This window comes from Corvus brachyrhynchos, unplaced genomic scaffold, assembly GCF_000691975.1.
Source record: "Corvus brachyrhynchos isolate BGI_N302 unplaced genomic scaffold, ASM69197v1 scaffold83, whole genome shotgun sequence".
NCBI lineage: Eukaryota > Metazoa > Chordata > Aves > Passeriformes > Corvidae > Corvus > Corvus brachyrhynchos.
In genome coordinates this window covers 2,596,944-2,609,805 of record NW_008238464.1, presented here as the reverse complement: position 1 = coordinate 2,609,805, position 12,862 = coordinate 2,596,944, and the positions used below count along the sequence as shown (strand labels likewise).

Below are 12,862 nucleotides of genomic sequence, written 5' to 3'. Positions count from 1 at the left end.
GTCCGTTACCCGCCGTCCCCCGCAGGCACCGGGCCCGGCCCCACCATCCCGGTACCAATGGACGACACGGAAGAGCAGCCCGTCCCGGAGCCGGCCGAGATGGCTTATTTCGGCCCCACTTCCCTCACCTACCTCCCCGTCCTCCAATGGTGGGTGCTGTCCCTTTGCCCGCTGTCCGGGATGGGCTGAGGATGGAGGTGGCGCGGCTGTCTCTCCTTTGCCGGGGGCTCGCAGGATCTGCCTTGCCACAGGGAGTGTAGGAGTCCTGCTTTTAGCTCTTCTCGCGGTTTCTTAGGGCAAAGAGGCTGGGTTGCTGCAAAGGCCTCATCATCATGATGATGCACAAACGATAACAGGAAAGCACGGACATTTTCCTAGAAGTCCGTCTCGTGCCACAAGCCTTAGTGATATGGAGGTGGTTTGACATGGGGGAGACGGGATTTTGTCTCAGCCTACTCACTGGCTGGGATCTGGCCCCTGTCAGCCATCTACTTGGTGTGATGCTGCAGGGCAGCTGGCCAGGATCTCCCTGGATGGCCACGCGTGCCTGGTGGGCTCTTACAGCACCTGGGTGGTTGTGAGCAGGTGGCACAGTGGCACTCGGGGTGATGCTGGGCGTTTGACATTCTCCAAGGTTATGTTTTCTTGAGCTGAAGGTAATGGTTGAACTCCTTAATGAGACACTTTCTGTAGTGGAGGAAGGTTGTCACCATTGTTTTCTTGGGCTTTGAGAAGACCATCATCTGCCTCATGACAGCTAAAGAGAAACCAGGGTAACTTTTCTTCTCTCCCCAAGCACAGATGTGTCCTGCTAGTAAATAATTTTGAAGCTTTGTGGGAAACAGTAACAATACATACAATCTTTTAACTTCTATTAAATTCTATTCCCCCTGCCAGCCATACTTGAACAGTGGGACTTAGTCTGTGTTTTTACTGTGATAGAGACACCACTGCTCCCATTTCAAAAGGACGGAAGGAAGAGATTTATACAAGGTCATTCATCCAACAGGTTTGAAACACACTGTAAAAACTGAATCATAAGCAATCCTTGAAAGGATGAACCAATGATTTTTTCTTCATCATGACAACCTTTTCATGTTTTGAAAAATTTTAGATGTTCAGCTTCATTTCACAGTTGGTGCATTGCCAATAGCAAACCAGATTTTGGTCCAGAAATGGTTTAACAGTAGACTTGCCAACCTGTATAATGGCCTGGCTGCTGAGGGTTCACACAGAACAGGCGGCAAACCCGAAACACTTGGAGTCTATGCGAGGTCCTAAAATCAATCCGATAATAAACTCCACCCAACGTGTGGATACATAGTATATAAATGGAGGAGGTCTTTCCCCCTGTGCTTTTTCTTTAACCTCCACCTTTCTCCCTTACCATGCTTTCCTTTTGATTTTGTTGTCTTTACTCACAGTTTTGTTTTGATGCATGCCATAAAAACTCAGGTTTTGAAAACCTTGGTGCTAATAGGCAAGAAGATGAGTGCTGTGTTTTCTGTGTGGATTTTTTTCCTGATAGAAATATTTTTGTGTTATGTGTCAGCACTAAGAAGATGTTTGACTTACTATTTGAAAAAGACTGGCAGTTTAATAGACAAAAAAATCACAAAATGGAATTCCCAAATACTTTGTCCCTAAGTAGTTAAATGCTGAGGAAAAATTTTTGGCAAAAACCAGCTACTGAAGCATGAATTAATTTCTGATGCAATTCCAAAGACTCTTGTGGTGTTATATTAAGGATGAATTTGAACTTAAGATTAATCTCCTCTGAGATTGCTCGATTGTGAAGGGTTTTGAGATGCTCTAGAAGAAAAAGCATTTCTGCCTGCTGGGAGCCAGAGCTCATCAGGACTCTTACGTAGAATAAATTTCATTTACCTTTTAGCCTGATGACAGGAAATACCCCATTAGAGCAGCAGATCCCCTGTCTTTGGGTGCAGGTTCCTGCTCAGGTCTAGCCATGAAGCCTTTCCTGTTGGATGGTGGGGCTGGAGGTGGTGAGGAGCTGGCAGGAAGCCCAGCACAGCCTCTTGGGTTATTGGGTGAGAAAATGGTCTTCAAGGAGGTACAAGTGAGGCATTTGGGGGTCTTTTGCTAGGGAGGAGGAAAGCTGGGGAAGCAGATAGCCTTCTTCAATGGAAAAGGGGGAGGAGGCACAAATAACATGTGAGGTAGACATCATCAAGCTGCACAGAGACCATCTTCTTGCTCAGTCTGTTCTAGCAAGCCAATTTGCTGTAGACCTTATCCACTGTTGTTGTGGTTCAACACACAACTGTCTACTGCCAAAGCAGCTAAGATAAACAACTGGGTTGCCTGAAATCAGGCTACTAAAACAGAGGATGCTGGTTTAAAATCCAGCTGACTTATCTCACCCAGTGAATGTGAAAAGTCTGCTTTCCCAACCCACTCGATTATCAGTAAAGATACAGTGAGTAATTGGCACTGTGCTGCACTAGCATTCAGCTGATACATTAATTAAATACGCATAAATAATTTGGTAGAATGGAAACAGAGTCAAAGCAAGAAACTGCCGTGATACGAGCAGCGTGTCATGCTTTGAAAATTAATCCCTCTGCTCCTTTGCTTCAGCTTTGCTCCCGTATTTGTAGTGCAGCCTATTATCTTCTGACATCAAAACCATTGGCATTATCTTATAATTAAAGATCATTTTTTTGCTGGTGAAGGTAATATCTTAGGCTAATAAGTAACCAAGTTTACATCTTCCTCACCGTATTCACACAAGTAGTTGCATTTACTTGACTATGACCATTATGAAAAGTAGGATGAATCAGGGGTTTGCTGAAAGGGTGGATATTTAAACACCTAAGCTGGTTTCAGTCCTGGCAGTTCTGTTATATAATAACTGTAAATTAAAATTCTGTTCTCTTATTAAGCTTGTCCTAAAGTCAGTGAGGTTATATGAAAATAGAATGTGGTCCTTTAGTTTGTGCAGTCTGTCCCAAAACACCATATTGCACATTTTAGGTGAAAAAATGCTCATATTATTGTTTTTGGTATAGTGGATTCCTTTCTATTTAGAAGACCAAAGTTAGATCCTTTCATATAAAAGCATTTTGCATATGAGAAATTATAATACTGTCTGTATTGGTGTTAATGTTATAATGGTATTACTAAGCTGTGTTGTTTTAATTTAAAAATTATGAGAACTAGTTAATTTCTTAGCAGAATCTCACATGAGCTCTCTTACATGTTGAAAACAAGGAAAATAGAGCTTTAAAAGTTAAAAATAAACAGAGAGTATACATATATATCTATTTATATGAAAAAGTCTATTGTTGCCCAGGATACAGGTTAACACAACAGACGTAGCTCTTTTTCATTCTATGCTTCTATAAAATCAGAGTGACTATTACAGAGTTCACTGTAAATCTGATGAACTATTAAAATCTAACAATTCTTTCTTCTAACTCTGACATAAACCAACTGATGATTTTTGTTTTAAAGGCTAGCTGATAACTTCTATTTATGTGGAGGATGCACTGTACCCTGTCGGCTACTATATGAGCTGTATATTGAAACCTGCAATCCGGATTTCAAGATTCAAGTACATCCATCCACCTTTGGAAAGGTACAGAGTAGATAGGATATACAAGATAAGAAGTAGGGATGCCTAAGCAGAAAACCCCTTCATCAACTATACACACTGCATATCAAAAGAGATTAAATAACAGAGAAGAATGAATATGTAATGAATTATTCTTGTGCGTTTTCTAATGTATTTCTGCTAAGCCCTCAGGTAGATGTATTTATATCAGAGGAAAGTGCATTGTTTGGGATGGAGTTTATTTTCTTCAGGGAACTGGTGTATGATACTCTGCCAAAGATATCTTCTGCCAATATATTTTAGAAAGTTTTACCAGTTTTCTGTTTTTAACAGCAGAAAGTTAAACAACTCATTCCAAGGAGATGACTCTTCTGTCTTTAAAAGACATCTTTGGTGGTTACATAGTTTTATACTTTCCCTTTTAAGTAAACTTGGGAGATTTTGCTCCAAACACACCCTAAAATGTTGTTACAGGATCCTCCAAGCAAAACAAATGCAGATGTAAAACTGAATCTCCTTCTAACAGTTCCACTCTTCTATTACACAGGGGTTGATAAAACCCACAGAACAGTTACCACTTAGAAATCCCAATTGCAACCAACACACGTAGCTATTCAACCTTTTTTAACAAATTGAGGAAGATAGAAAGCCTTGTGATTATCTCTTGTTCAAGACTTTTTGTTCAGATCTTCCTATTTTTTACGGCTAACATTCTATTAATTCCCATAGTAAGAGCTACTAAGCATTGTTTTAACACAAGCCCAAAATAATTTAAGTACAAGTTGTACCTGAAGTCATTTTCATTTGTGTGGCTAACCCCACTCTAGGAATCATTTATCTCAATTCGGTTGAAGCTAATTTTTTTACTGGATAAGTTAAATCACTTTTGCTGAAAATAAAGATTTGAGTGAGTGTTCTGGTGTGATTTATTACCATAGCTTAATGGATCATCACCCATCAGCTAAGACTGCGGGTAGAATTTGCGTGGCTCAGCGTAGACATTGGCCAAGAAGCTTGTCACCTTAAAACTGTCTAGGTAGCCAGTGGAGAGAAATAAGTAGTTACAGATGTTTTCTCACACTAAATGAGTCACCTCAGACAGCTCAGATGAAAGGGGCCTCAGAACTGCCATTTGTTTTTCCCCACTGACTACATAGTCTGCAGTGACTATCTTAGACTTCTCTGCCTTGTAGCCATGTAGGTGAGATTAATCCCATCCTGCCTGTACCCTTCCGGTGCTCCAGCACAACTGAGTTACCACTTGTAAGCTAAGCCTTCTTGTGGTTTACCTTAATGTGTTTTCCTTTTAAGCTGGGACAAGCAAAGATGAAGCATGAGTCTGGTCACATAGAAGAGCTGACAAGCCAGAGCTGCTGTGGGCTGGTGTTTGCAACTATTTGCTCACAGTCTTAACCAACCCTGTGCATTGCAGTGCAAGCTAACACATCCCACAGAAGCAAGTTGGGGTGCAGCTCCCCTGTGCCTTGAAATGGTCTGTCCTTCTGCAGCAGGAGAATGGACTGTGTAGCAAGAAGCTGAGGAGGGCAGGAACTGCAGCAACCCTGGTTTAAACTGAGTGCACATGTAATCAGTTACCACAGCCTGTAATGGGCTGAGCTATAAATAAGTTACCAAGCTGCAGTAACCTGACTGTGCTCCATGTGTGTGGACTGCAAGGGCTTTTGCAGTCCAGCCCCATGTGGATCAAACTATGGTGACTGAAGACACTACTAATCTCATCTGCCCCATCCCTCTGCCCAAATACAATCACTGTCTCTGTAGAAATGGCAGCGGGAGGAAGGATATGTCTTGTGCCACAAAAGCCCCAGCTTCATAGGCTGCCCTTTTAGAAAAATGGGATTATGCTGAACTATCAATTTGAGAAAGGGAGCAGCTGGGGTGGGTGCATGCAGAAACATGCAAGGAACAGGACCATCATTAAAACTAGAGGAGCGTGTTAATGAGTCCTTTTTCAGGCCTTTGGACCAACGACACACACTTGGCACAGAGTCCAAGCCTTGTGCTGCTGAGTGGAGACTCTCCTCACTCCTCGCTAACAGGATGTAAATCCTCTGTTCCTGCCATAGTGGGAATATTAGAGTGTCCTGGGTTAGTCCTGGACCCAGGTGTCCTGAGTTAGTCTCTGTTTTCACAGGACAGCTCATGCAGAATAATCATAGTGAAGTGAATTATTACCCTGACAGTATCTAATTACTGTGTAGACCCCGACCTTGACAGATGCTGCATGACCTCAGTTCACACCACCATGGTGGTCAAAAGGTTGCTTTGCAGCTTGATGATTCAGGTCCTTTTAAGACAGATAAGTCAGGCCTTATCCTGTCAGTACACCTTCCAACAGTAGGTGGGTAGGTGAAGCTCCTTGTGTGAGTAAGTCCTTCTTAAATGAATAAGGATTGAAGGTCTGGCAGAGTAAGGGACCATCAGGACACCTTCAAGTTCCCCCAGCTGATTGATCCTGCCCTGGCTGCAGGGAGTCTCTTGGTGTAAGCACTGTTTTCCCCTGCAGACTATAAAAAAATTTCCCATCTGAGAGAGGTAATCCCTTAAGTGACTTAGCCTTGGATCCGCAAAAGCCTGATCGAGTTTAGTTCAACAGTTACCATTTGAGAGCTATGTAAGAACAGGTATTAGCCTGGAAATGATGAAAAACAAACAAAGTGATTAAAGACAAAAAGTGTGGCAGATACATTTTTGCATCTTAGAATGAATTTGCCAAGTATCTCCAATTTTCTGTTTATACAGCTTATTCAGTTGGTTTTCCCAGGCCTGGTGACAAGAAAGCGGACCACAGCAGGGAGTATCAGGTATTGGGTTTGTGTCCTTTCTTTGAAAATGTAACTTATAACTATTCTAATAAAATTTGAAAGTGGCTGACTTTTCAGCCCCAGCACTGCAATATGGCAGCTGAATTTTTGGTTGCAAGTCTGTAACACAACATAAGATCCAGAGTAATTCCTGGTGTAACCAAGGACATTAAAATAGAGTTAATTCCATGAAAACCACCACATCAGATCTGCTTTGGTAAGGCATGAATTCCAGATTGGACTGCTTTTTAAAAGACTTTAGTGCTCCAATTTTTACTGGCTATTAACAGCATGGTTTGCATGAAGCGTCTGCCAGACATCACAACCTTGCTGAGAGCTCTTCAGACACTGCGTTTCTAGGCCGGGAAAGACTGGCTCTGGGATGCACAGGGGTGGCAGCCATGATTAATGTCTGTATTGTGCTTTTCGTCCTTGCACACATCCTTGGAGTGACCCAGCACATACTGATGGTCAGTGGAAGTGCCGTACAGTTTTAAACCATTTAAATCAGACAACTTCAGGTCCTCCTCCTAAATGTAATTTCTTTTCCCCTCCCTCTCTTCTAGACCACAGAGATTTTGATGCTTTTTCATATTCAAAGTTATACTCACACTCTGAACATCCAGACTAGGAAAAGAGGTATTCTAAGGGCATTGAGAAAGAGTAATTTTACAAGCGTTTTTTGTAGCTGTCTAGTGTGGGCTTTGAGAACAATATGCCTTTACTTGATTTGTGGCTTGTTTCCACTAGTCTGGACTTGCTACCAGCTTGAGCCAGGAAAACCTCTATTTTGGGCTATTTTGGGAGTGCCTCACCTCAGACACTCCTAGGCTCCTCCTCATAGCAAACAGGATTTTGGATGGTGTTTGGTAGCCCCCAGCCAACATGGTCTCTCTTCCCATCAGCAGAAGGTTACCCACTCCTGGCTGCAGGTGGCCCCAAACCATGGCACTGCTCCCGTGGTTCCTGGTGGCCCAGCCTGGGAGGAGCCAGCTGGTAGCACCTTGCTAGCAGAGATGGTGACTCTGTTGCTCACTGAACTCAGACAAATCTTAGAGAAGGTCTGGCAGTTGAGTTTTAGCTTGCCATGACATTGATGGGCCATCCAGTCACTGAGCTACTGTAAATGGCTGAGGAACAGCTGCACTACATTCTTCAGCATCTGTGGGGATATGAGGACCTCTGTCTGCTAAGAGTCTGGTTCCTGACTTCACTAACTGTCCTGTACAAATCTGAGGCACTCCATTCACTGTCTTAAGTTTTATTTCATTTAGAAGAGGGCATCATTCCAGGGCAAAAACTGTTAACAAGAGTTTGTAAAAAGTTTGTGTAATTATTTTCTGTTGGGGAAAATAAATATTCAACATAATTAAAAAAATAAATATAGCTGCTACTTGATCTTTTCTTGGTTAAATAGAATGATCATCTGCTTTCAAACAAGGATTATGAATTATTTGCTGACTTGTTGAAAAGCATATGGTTGCCAGTTCATCTTTTTTTATTTTTCTAGATATCAATATGATGGAATAGCTATCAAGAAGGAGTCTTCTTTTTATGCACGTTTTTGCTGTCTTCTGTATGAGCAAAATTATCTCAGGTTTGTTTTTTAAAATGTTTTAACCAAAAAATGACACATGGCAGTCTATATGTTTTGTGAAAATCTGTAAGTCATCTGTTGAACACTGCCAGTAGCATTATCTTTTTCTTCTCAATATAAACACTATGAAAGTGCTGTGCCTTTAAGTGCTGTGCCTTAATAGACAAGCTGCATTTTGGAAACAGACCCTGCCTAATTAGACTTTCTTACATTGGACAGTTTAGCCATGTAGATCTTAAGAGCAGGAGCTCATGCTGAACCTAAAAGGAGAGCTTAATATATTGAGACTCTAAATGGGAGCTCAAAAAACCCATATTGAAATGGCTTCATGACATTCTATCACCTTCCTCATTAAAGAGTAGGCTGAAGAAATGTATTGAAGTATAAATGACTGTATTGTTTTGAAGAATCCTACACACAATCATGTTATCTGGGTTTTTTACTACTAGAAACAGTACTTCAGAAATACTTCATTCACTTGGTATTAAAATACCAGATTTTAAAATCACCTCTTGTAAGAGAACATCAATAAGAAAATGTGTAAGACAAGTATAAATGGATTGCAAAACTTAAAAGCCTAAAAGCCAAAAACGAATGTAAGATACAATGGTAGATTAAAGTGTATACAGGAGCATGTTGTGGGCAGGAGAGGAAGAGTTCTCATGGTTAAGCTCATGGTTCAGATAAACAAACCACAGGCTTGAATTTCTTCCCAGAAAAAAGAAAAAAAGGAAAGAAAAACAAAACAAAACAAAACAAAACAAAACAAAAAATAGAAGAAGGGAAATTCTGCCATTTTGTAAGTTTCACACTCCTTTACACTGAAGAAAAAAATTAGGTGCAGCCTATACCTTGGACTTTGAAGACCAGGCTTGTATCCTCATTCTCTTACAGTCTTGTACATTACTTTAGTATGCATATGGGAAAATTCTCCGTTCTTTAATATGGAGATCTAGCTTTATTCTATGGCATGAATGCTAGGGGCATACAAGTCAGTCGATCAAGGACCAAGGTATCTGGTGATGCTGAAACTGTTTCAGTGTCCGTGATAGTTTATATAATATTTACTTAATTAAGTGCATGCTTTAGAAGAACATGGAAAAATTACACCCATAGGTTTGTTGCCTTCCTTCACAGGTTTTATGGCAGGTAATGTTGCAGAAGTCCATAGAGCGACAAGGGTAAATGATGAGACAGGACAGAGGATCAGGTTCTGTAGACAATCAACTGGCAGTCTTGTTGTTTTGAGACTAAACAAATTATTCATAGGAAATTTGAGGCTGCTTTCCCATGACACCCTTACTGAAGTGATATCCTTCACTTCCTCTCTACCCAGTACAATCAGAATAGGCCTAAGGTTTGACATCCACAATGAGGAAAGGTCTTGTCTGCTGTTTAAGGAATATTGCAGGTCTCTGGCTAAGTCTCTGCTGGTCTTTCCTTTTCAAGGAAGGAAAGGTGTTTCCCTGCAGCATCACTTGAAAATAGCAATCTTGATGGGCATAAAAGAAAAGCTGATGGTTCTGGTCATGTGAGAGATGAGAGAGAACAGAATTATTTGAATTGTTGCTCTCTTTTCCTCCCAGTGTAGAAACATGAGGAAAAAATGCATAAAGTAGGAGGAACCAAAGAAGCAATGTTAGGTGAGTTTGGGGCAGGTGCAGAAAGAAGGACTTTAGCCACTGCTGGGAGACAGATGCACCACATATGCCAGCATAGCTTCTGTCTCTGGCCCTCCTCACGGAAATGAGCCATCTCCTTGGATGGGCTGGGGAACACCCTGTAGCTCATGCTTGACCATAGGGAAGATGCTGTGCTGGCTGCAGGCCTCCCCCTTCTTCTCCACCAGCTGCCAGAGGTGCCTGCCCAGACATCTACTCCTAAAAAATTGTATTTAATTTGACCAAGCCAAGGAATAGGACGTGCATTCCAGGGAAAGGGCTGATATCAACCAGCCACCTACTGATCTTGATATTGTTTCTTGAGATAAAGCTGTCCTATTGAGACAATTGGCATTCTTCAGTCTGGAGAAGAGAAGGCTCCACGGAGACCTTATAAACACCTTCCAGTACCTAAAGAGGGCCAACAAGAGAGCTGGGGAAAGACTTTGTACAGGGGCGTTTAGGGATAGGACAAGGGGCAATGACTTGAAACTGAAAGAGGGTAGACTTAGATTGCGTATTAGAAAGAAATTCTTTACAGTGGGAGTGGTGAAGCACTGGAACAGGTTGCCCAGAGAAGCTGTGGATCCCCATCCTTGGAAGTGTTCAAGGCCAGTTTGGATGGGGCTTTGAGCAACCTGGTCTATTGGAAGGTGTCACTGTCCACAGCAGTGAGGTTGGACTGGATAACCCTTGAAGGTCCCTTAGAAACCAAACTATTTTACGATTCTATGATTCTATAACTTTTCGGATTAAAATAAATTCAAAATATAAAGATTGTATTCAGAAAAAGATCATCTTTCTAATTGCAGTAGAAAAGTCCCATAACTACAAAATTATCTTGTCAGATGTTTCCTTCATTTAAGACAATTTTAAGAAGACACTAAGCTGTTGAGTGAAGCCAGACAGCTGAAATTAGAGCTTCCACTCTAAATACGGCTACATCTCTGTCCCAAGCCACCATGTAGGCCCACAACACCTGGGCAGATGGGTGTCAGAATTACTTCTTAGTATCTCATAAAGCACAGCAGGAGAAAACAGAGAGAAAGCAGTAAAAAAGCACAAAACATGGCCAGAGAAGCATGAGTAGCAAAACTCTGAAAGAAATAACTAGGTCACATACTAGAAAAGCATCTGCTTCAACCAAGTAAGTGAGTTAGTTGCCATTTGTGTGGAGTTTTGTAAGTTCTTTGCAATTAAGTCATGAAGGAAATACCTCATCTTTACTGTCCTATCAGTAGGGTTCAGTACTTTTTGAAATCACTGTTAATTTTTCATTATCCAAGAAAACCGATAAAACCAGAAATGGAAAATTCTAGATTGTTTTTTACTTAAAAAATTGAAATTTAGAAAAAGTTATTAAAACTTGAAGACTTTTTTACCTGCAAGAATAATTTTTTTCTCATACAAGTAATCATATGTATAAACACAGCAGGGTATGACCTATAACATCTCAGTTTTTGAGAGTGTAATCGTGCGGAAATTTCCAAATCAGAGGGAAGATTTTTAATGTACCATTTCAGTGCAGTCCAATGCCAGTTTGTTTTCCAGACCCCTCTAATGGGATATACTTCTCTGGCTTGTTGCCATTTCCCTCTGGCAGAGGCAGGGGGTATCTGTTTCGGTGGTGAAGGTGTCCTAAATAACTACTGCGCCCTCCCATGCCCGAATAAAGTCCAACATGCAGATGCTTTTTCTATCACACCCACCAGAGGGGAAAGTGGATCCCTGAGCCCAGCTGAGAGACCACAGCATCCATCTAGCCTGTGGGTTGGTGAAGAAGGGAATGGTTTCAAAACTATGAACCACTCTTTCTAATTCCTGAAAAGGCTATTTCTTGACGCATGATAGACAGCAACTGATGTGGTGCTGGTAGTGAGGAACTAGGCTTCTGAAGGATCTGGCAGCTTGGAGCTATGCTTTTTGATGTCACAGGAATGGCAGCAAGATTATTATGATTTGCCTTTGAATACAAAGAAGGCGTTAGCAGTCTGATAGTTGGTGGGACTTCGGATGTGTCAGGGTTGGAACATATTCACCCAAGGAGTGATGAGGATGGTCTTACACAGCACCTGTGAATTGGTTCATTTAGAAATCTTCAGTTCTTTGAAGTTATGTGTACCACAGCTCTGATGATGGTGTTTATGAAAATAGTGTAAATATATGCAACTGTAGTCAATGAGGTCTCCAAATGTATTACAGACATGAGAAAATACGGTATTTACTGATTTGCATTACAATATGATGTGCTCCCTCTTAGAATGGGAGCTTTGAGGACAAGCTCTCCCTAAAATGGTACCCGGTCTGACTCAGAGTACAGCAGTGTTTAAAAAATGTCATTGAATTTTGGTTCTATAAGAGTTGCTTTTTTGATTCTAGTAATAGGCAAGGTTTAGGCTCCTGACTGTCTAGTGAAGCAAACCTATTCATTTTTAATTTAAAAAAATTTATTTTGATTCTAGCAAATTAAATTTACTAATCTCTGTGTAATGTGACAGTCAACAGCATGCACATTCACCACCTTCCCTCCTTTCACTTTTCTTTTGTCCTTCCCATTTATGTCTCTGTTATTCTTTATTTCATCCCCATTCTTGTATTTCCCATTTTAGCTTTAGTTCCCACCCCATAGTATCACCCAAACTCTGCAAGAGAGATGGTGAAACTCCTTGTGATTTTGCTGTCACCCATTTTCTCTTTCTCCCACCCACCTCCTCTTTTGTGTGTTCCATCTTTACCCAGGCACTGCTCTCTGGGGGAAGTGAACATCTCTGATGTGCAGCCAAGCACCAGGTGAGTGCCAGCCCCCTTTGCTAACAGTGGGGGCACATAGAACTGTTAGTGTTCTGTAGCTATTTGCACTCAACCATCAGTGAGCTCCTGGCTGGCTGCTGGGGCACAGAGGAACCCATGCAGCACTCCTTGTCTCTCCTCGACGTCCCTGTGTCAGGGGAGTGGGGAGCCAGTCTGCCGAGGGAACCAACACACTGGAGGCGAGCGATGCTGATACGTGTTGCCATAGTAGCAGCAGCAGAAGATACAGCTGGCCGCCTTCTCAGGGAGAGCAGGAGCTGGAAAATATTCATTAATTTTTTTTCACAGGGTTTAGAAATCTGCAGGAAGGATCTATTTGAAGGTGTTATGAAACATTTCTACTTACATGTGTTTGCCTTTGTCCAGTCACCACTTCTAAAATGTTTGGGGG

The 12,862-nt window shown here is 41.6% G+C and overlaps 1 protein-coding gene across 2 annotated transcripts in view; it reads left to right on the top strand.

Annotated features, from left to right (window-relative positions):
- Positions 1-8: 8 nt before the first annotated feature.
- Positions 9-12,862, top strand: part of RFX8 (RFX family member 8, lacking RFX DNA binding domain) — a 33,592-nt gene continuing 20,738 nt past the window's right edge. For both annotated transcript variants that reach the window (XM_017737182.1, XM_017737181.1), the window contains exons 1-5: positions 9-149; positions 3,478-3,601; positions 6,341-6,402; positions 7,913-7,999; positions 12,400-12,450. In XM_017737182.1, coding sequence (XP_017592671.1) covers positions 58-149; positions 3,478-3,601; positions 6,341-6,402; positions 7,913-7,999; positions 12,400-12,450 — 416 coding nt within the window. In that variant the 5' untranslated portion in view covers positions 9-57. The remainder of the gene's footprint in view (positions 150-3,477; positions 3,602-6,340; positions 6,403-7,912; positions 8,000-12,399; positions 12,451-12,862) is intronic.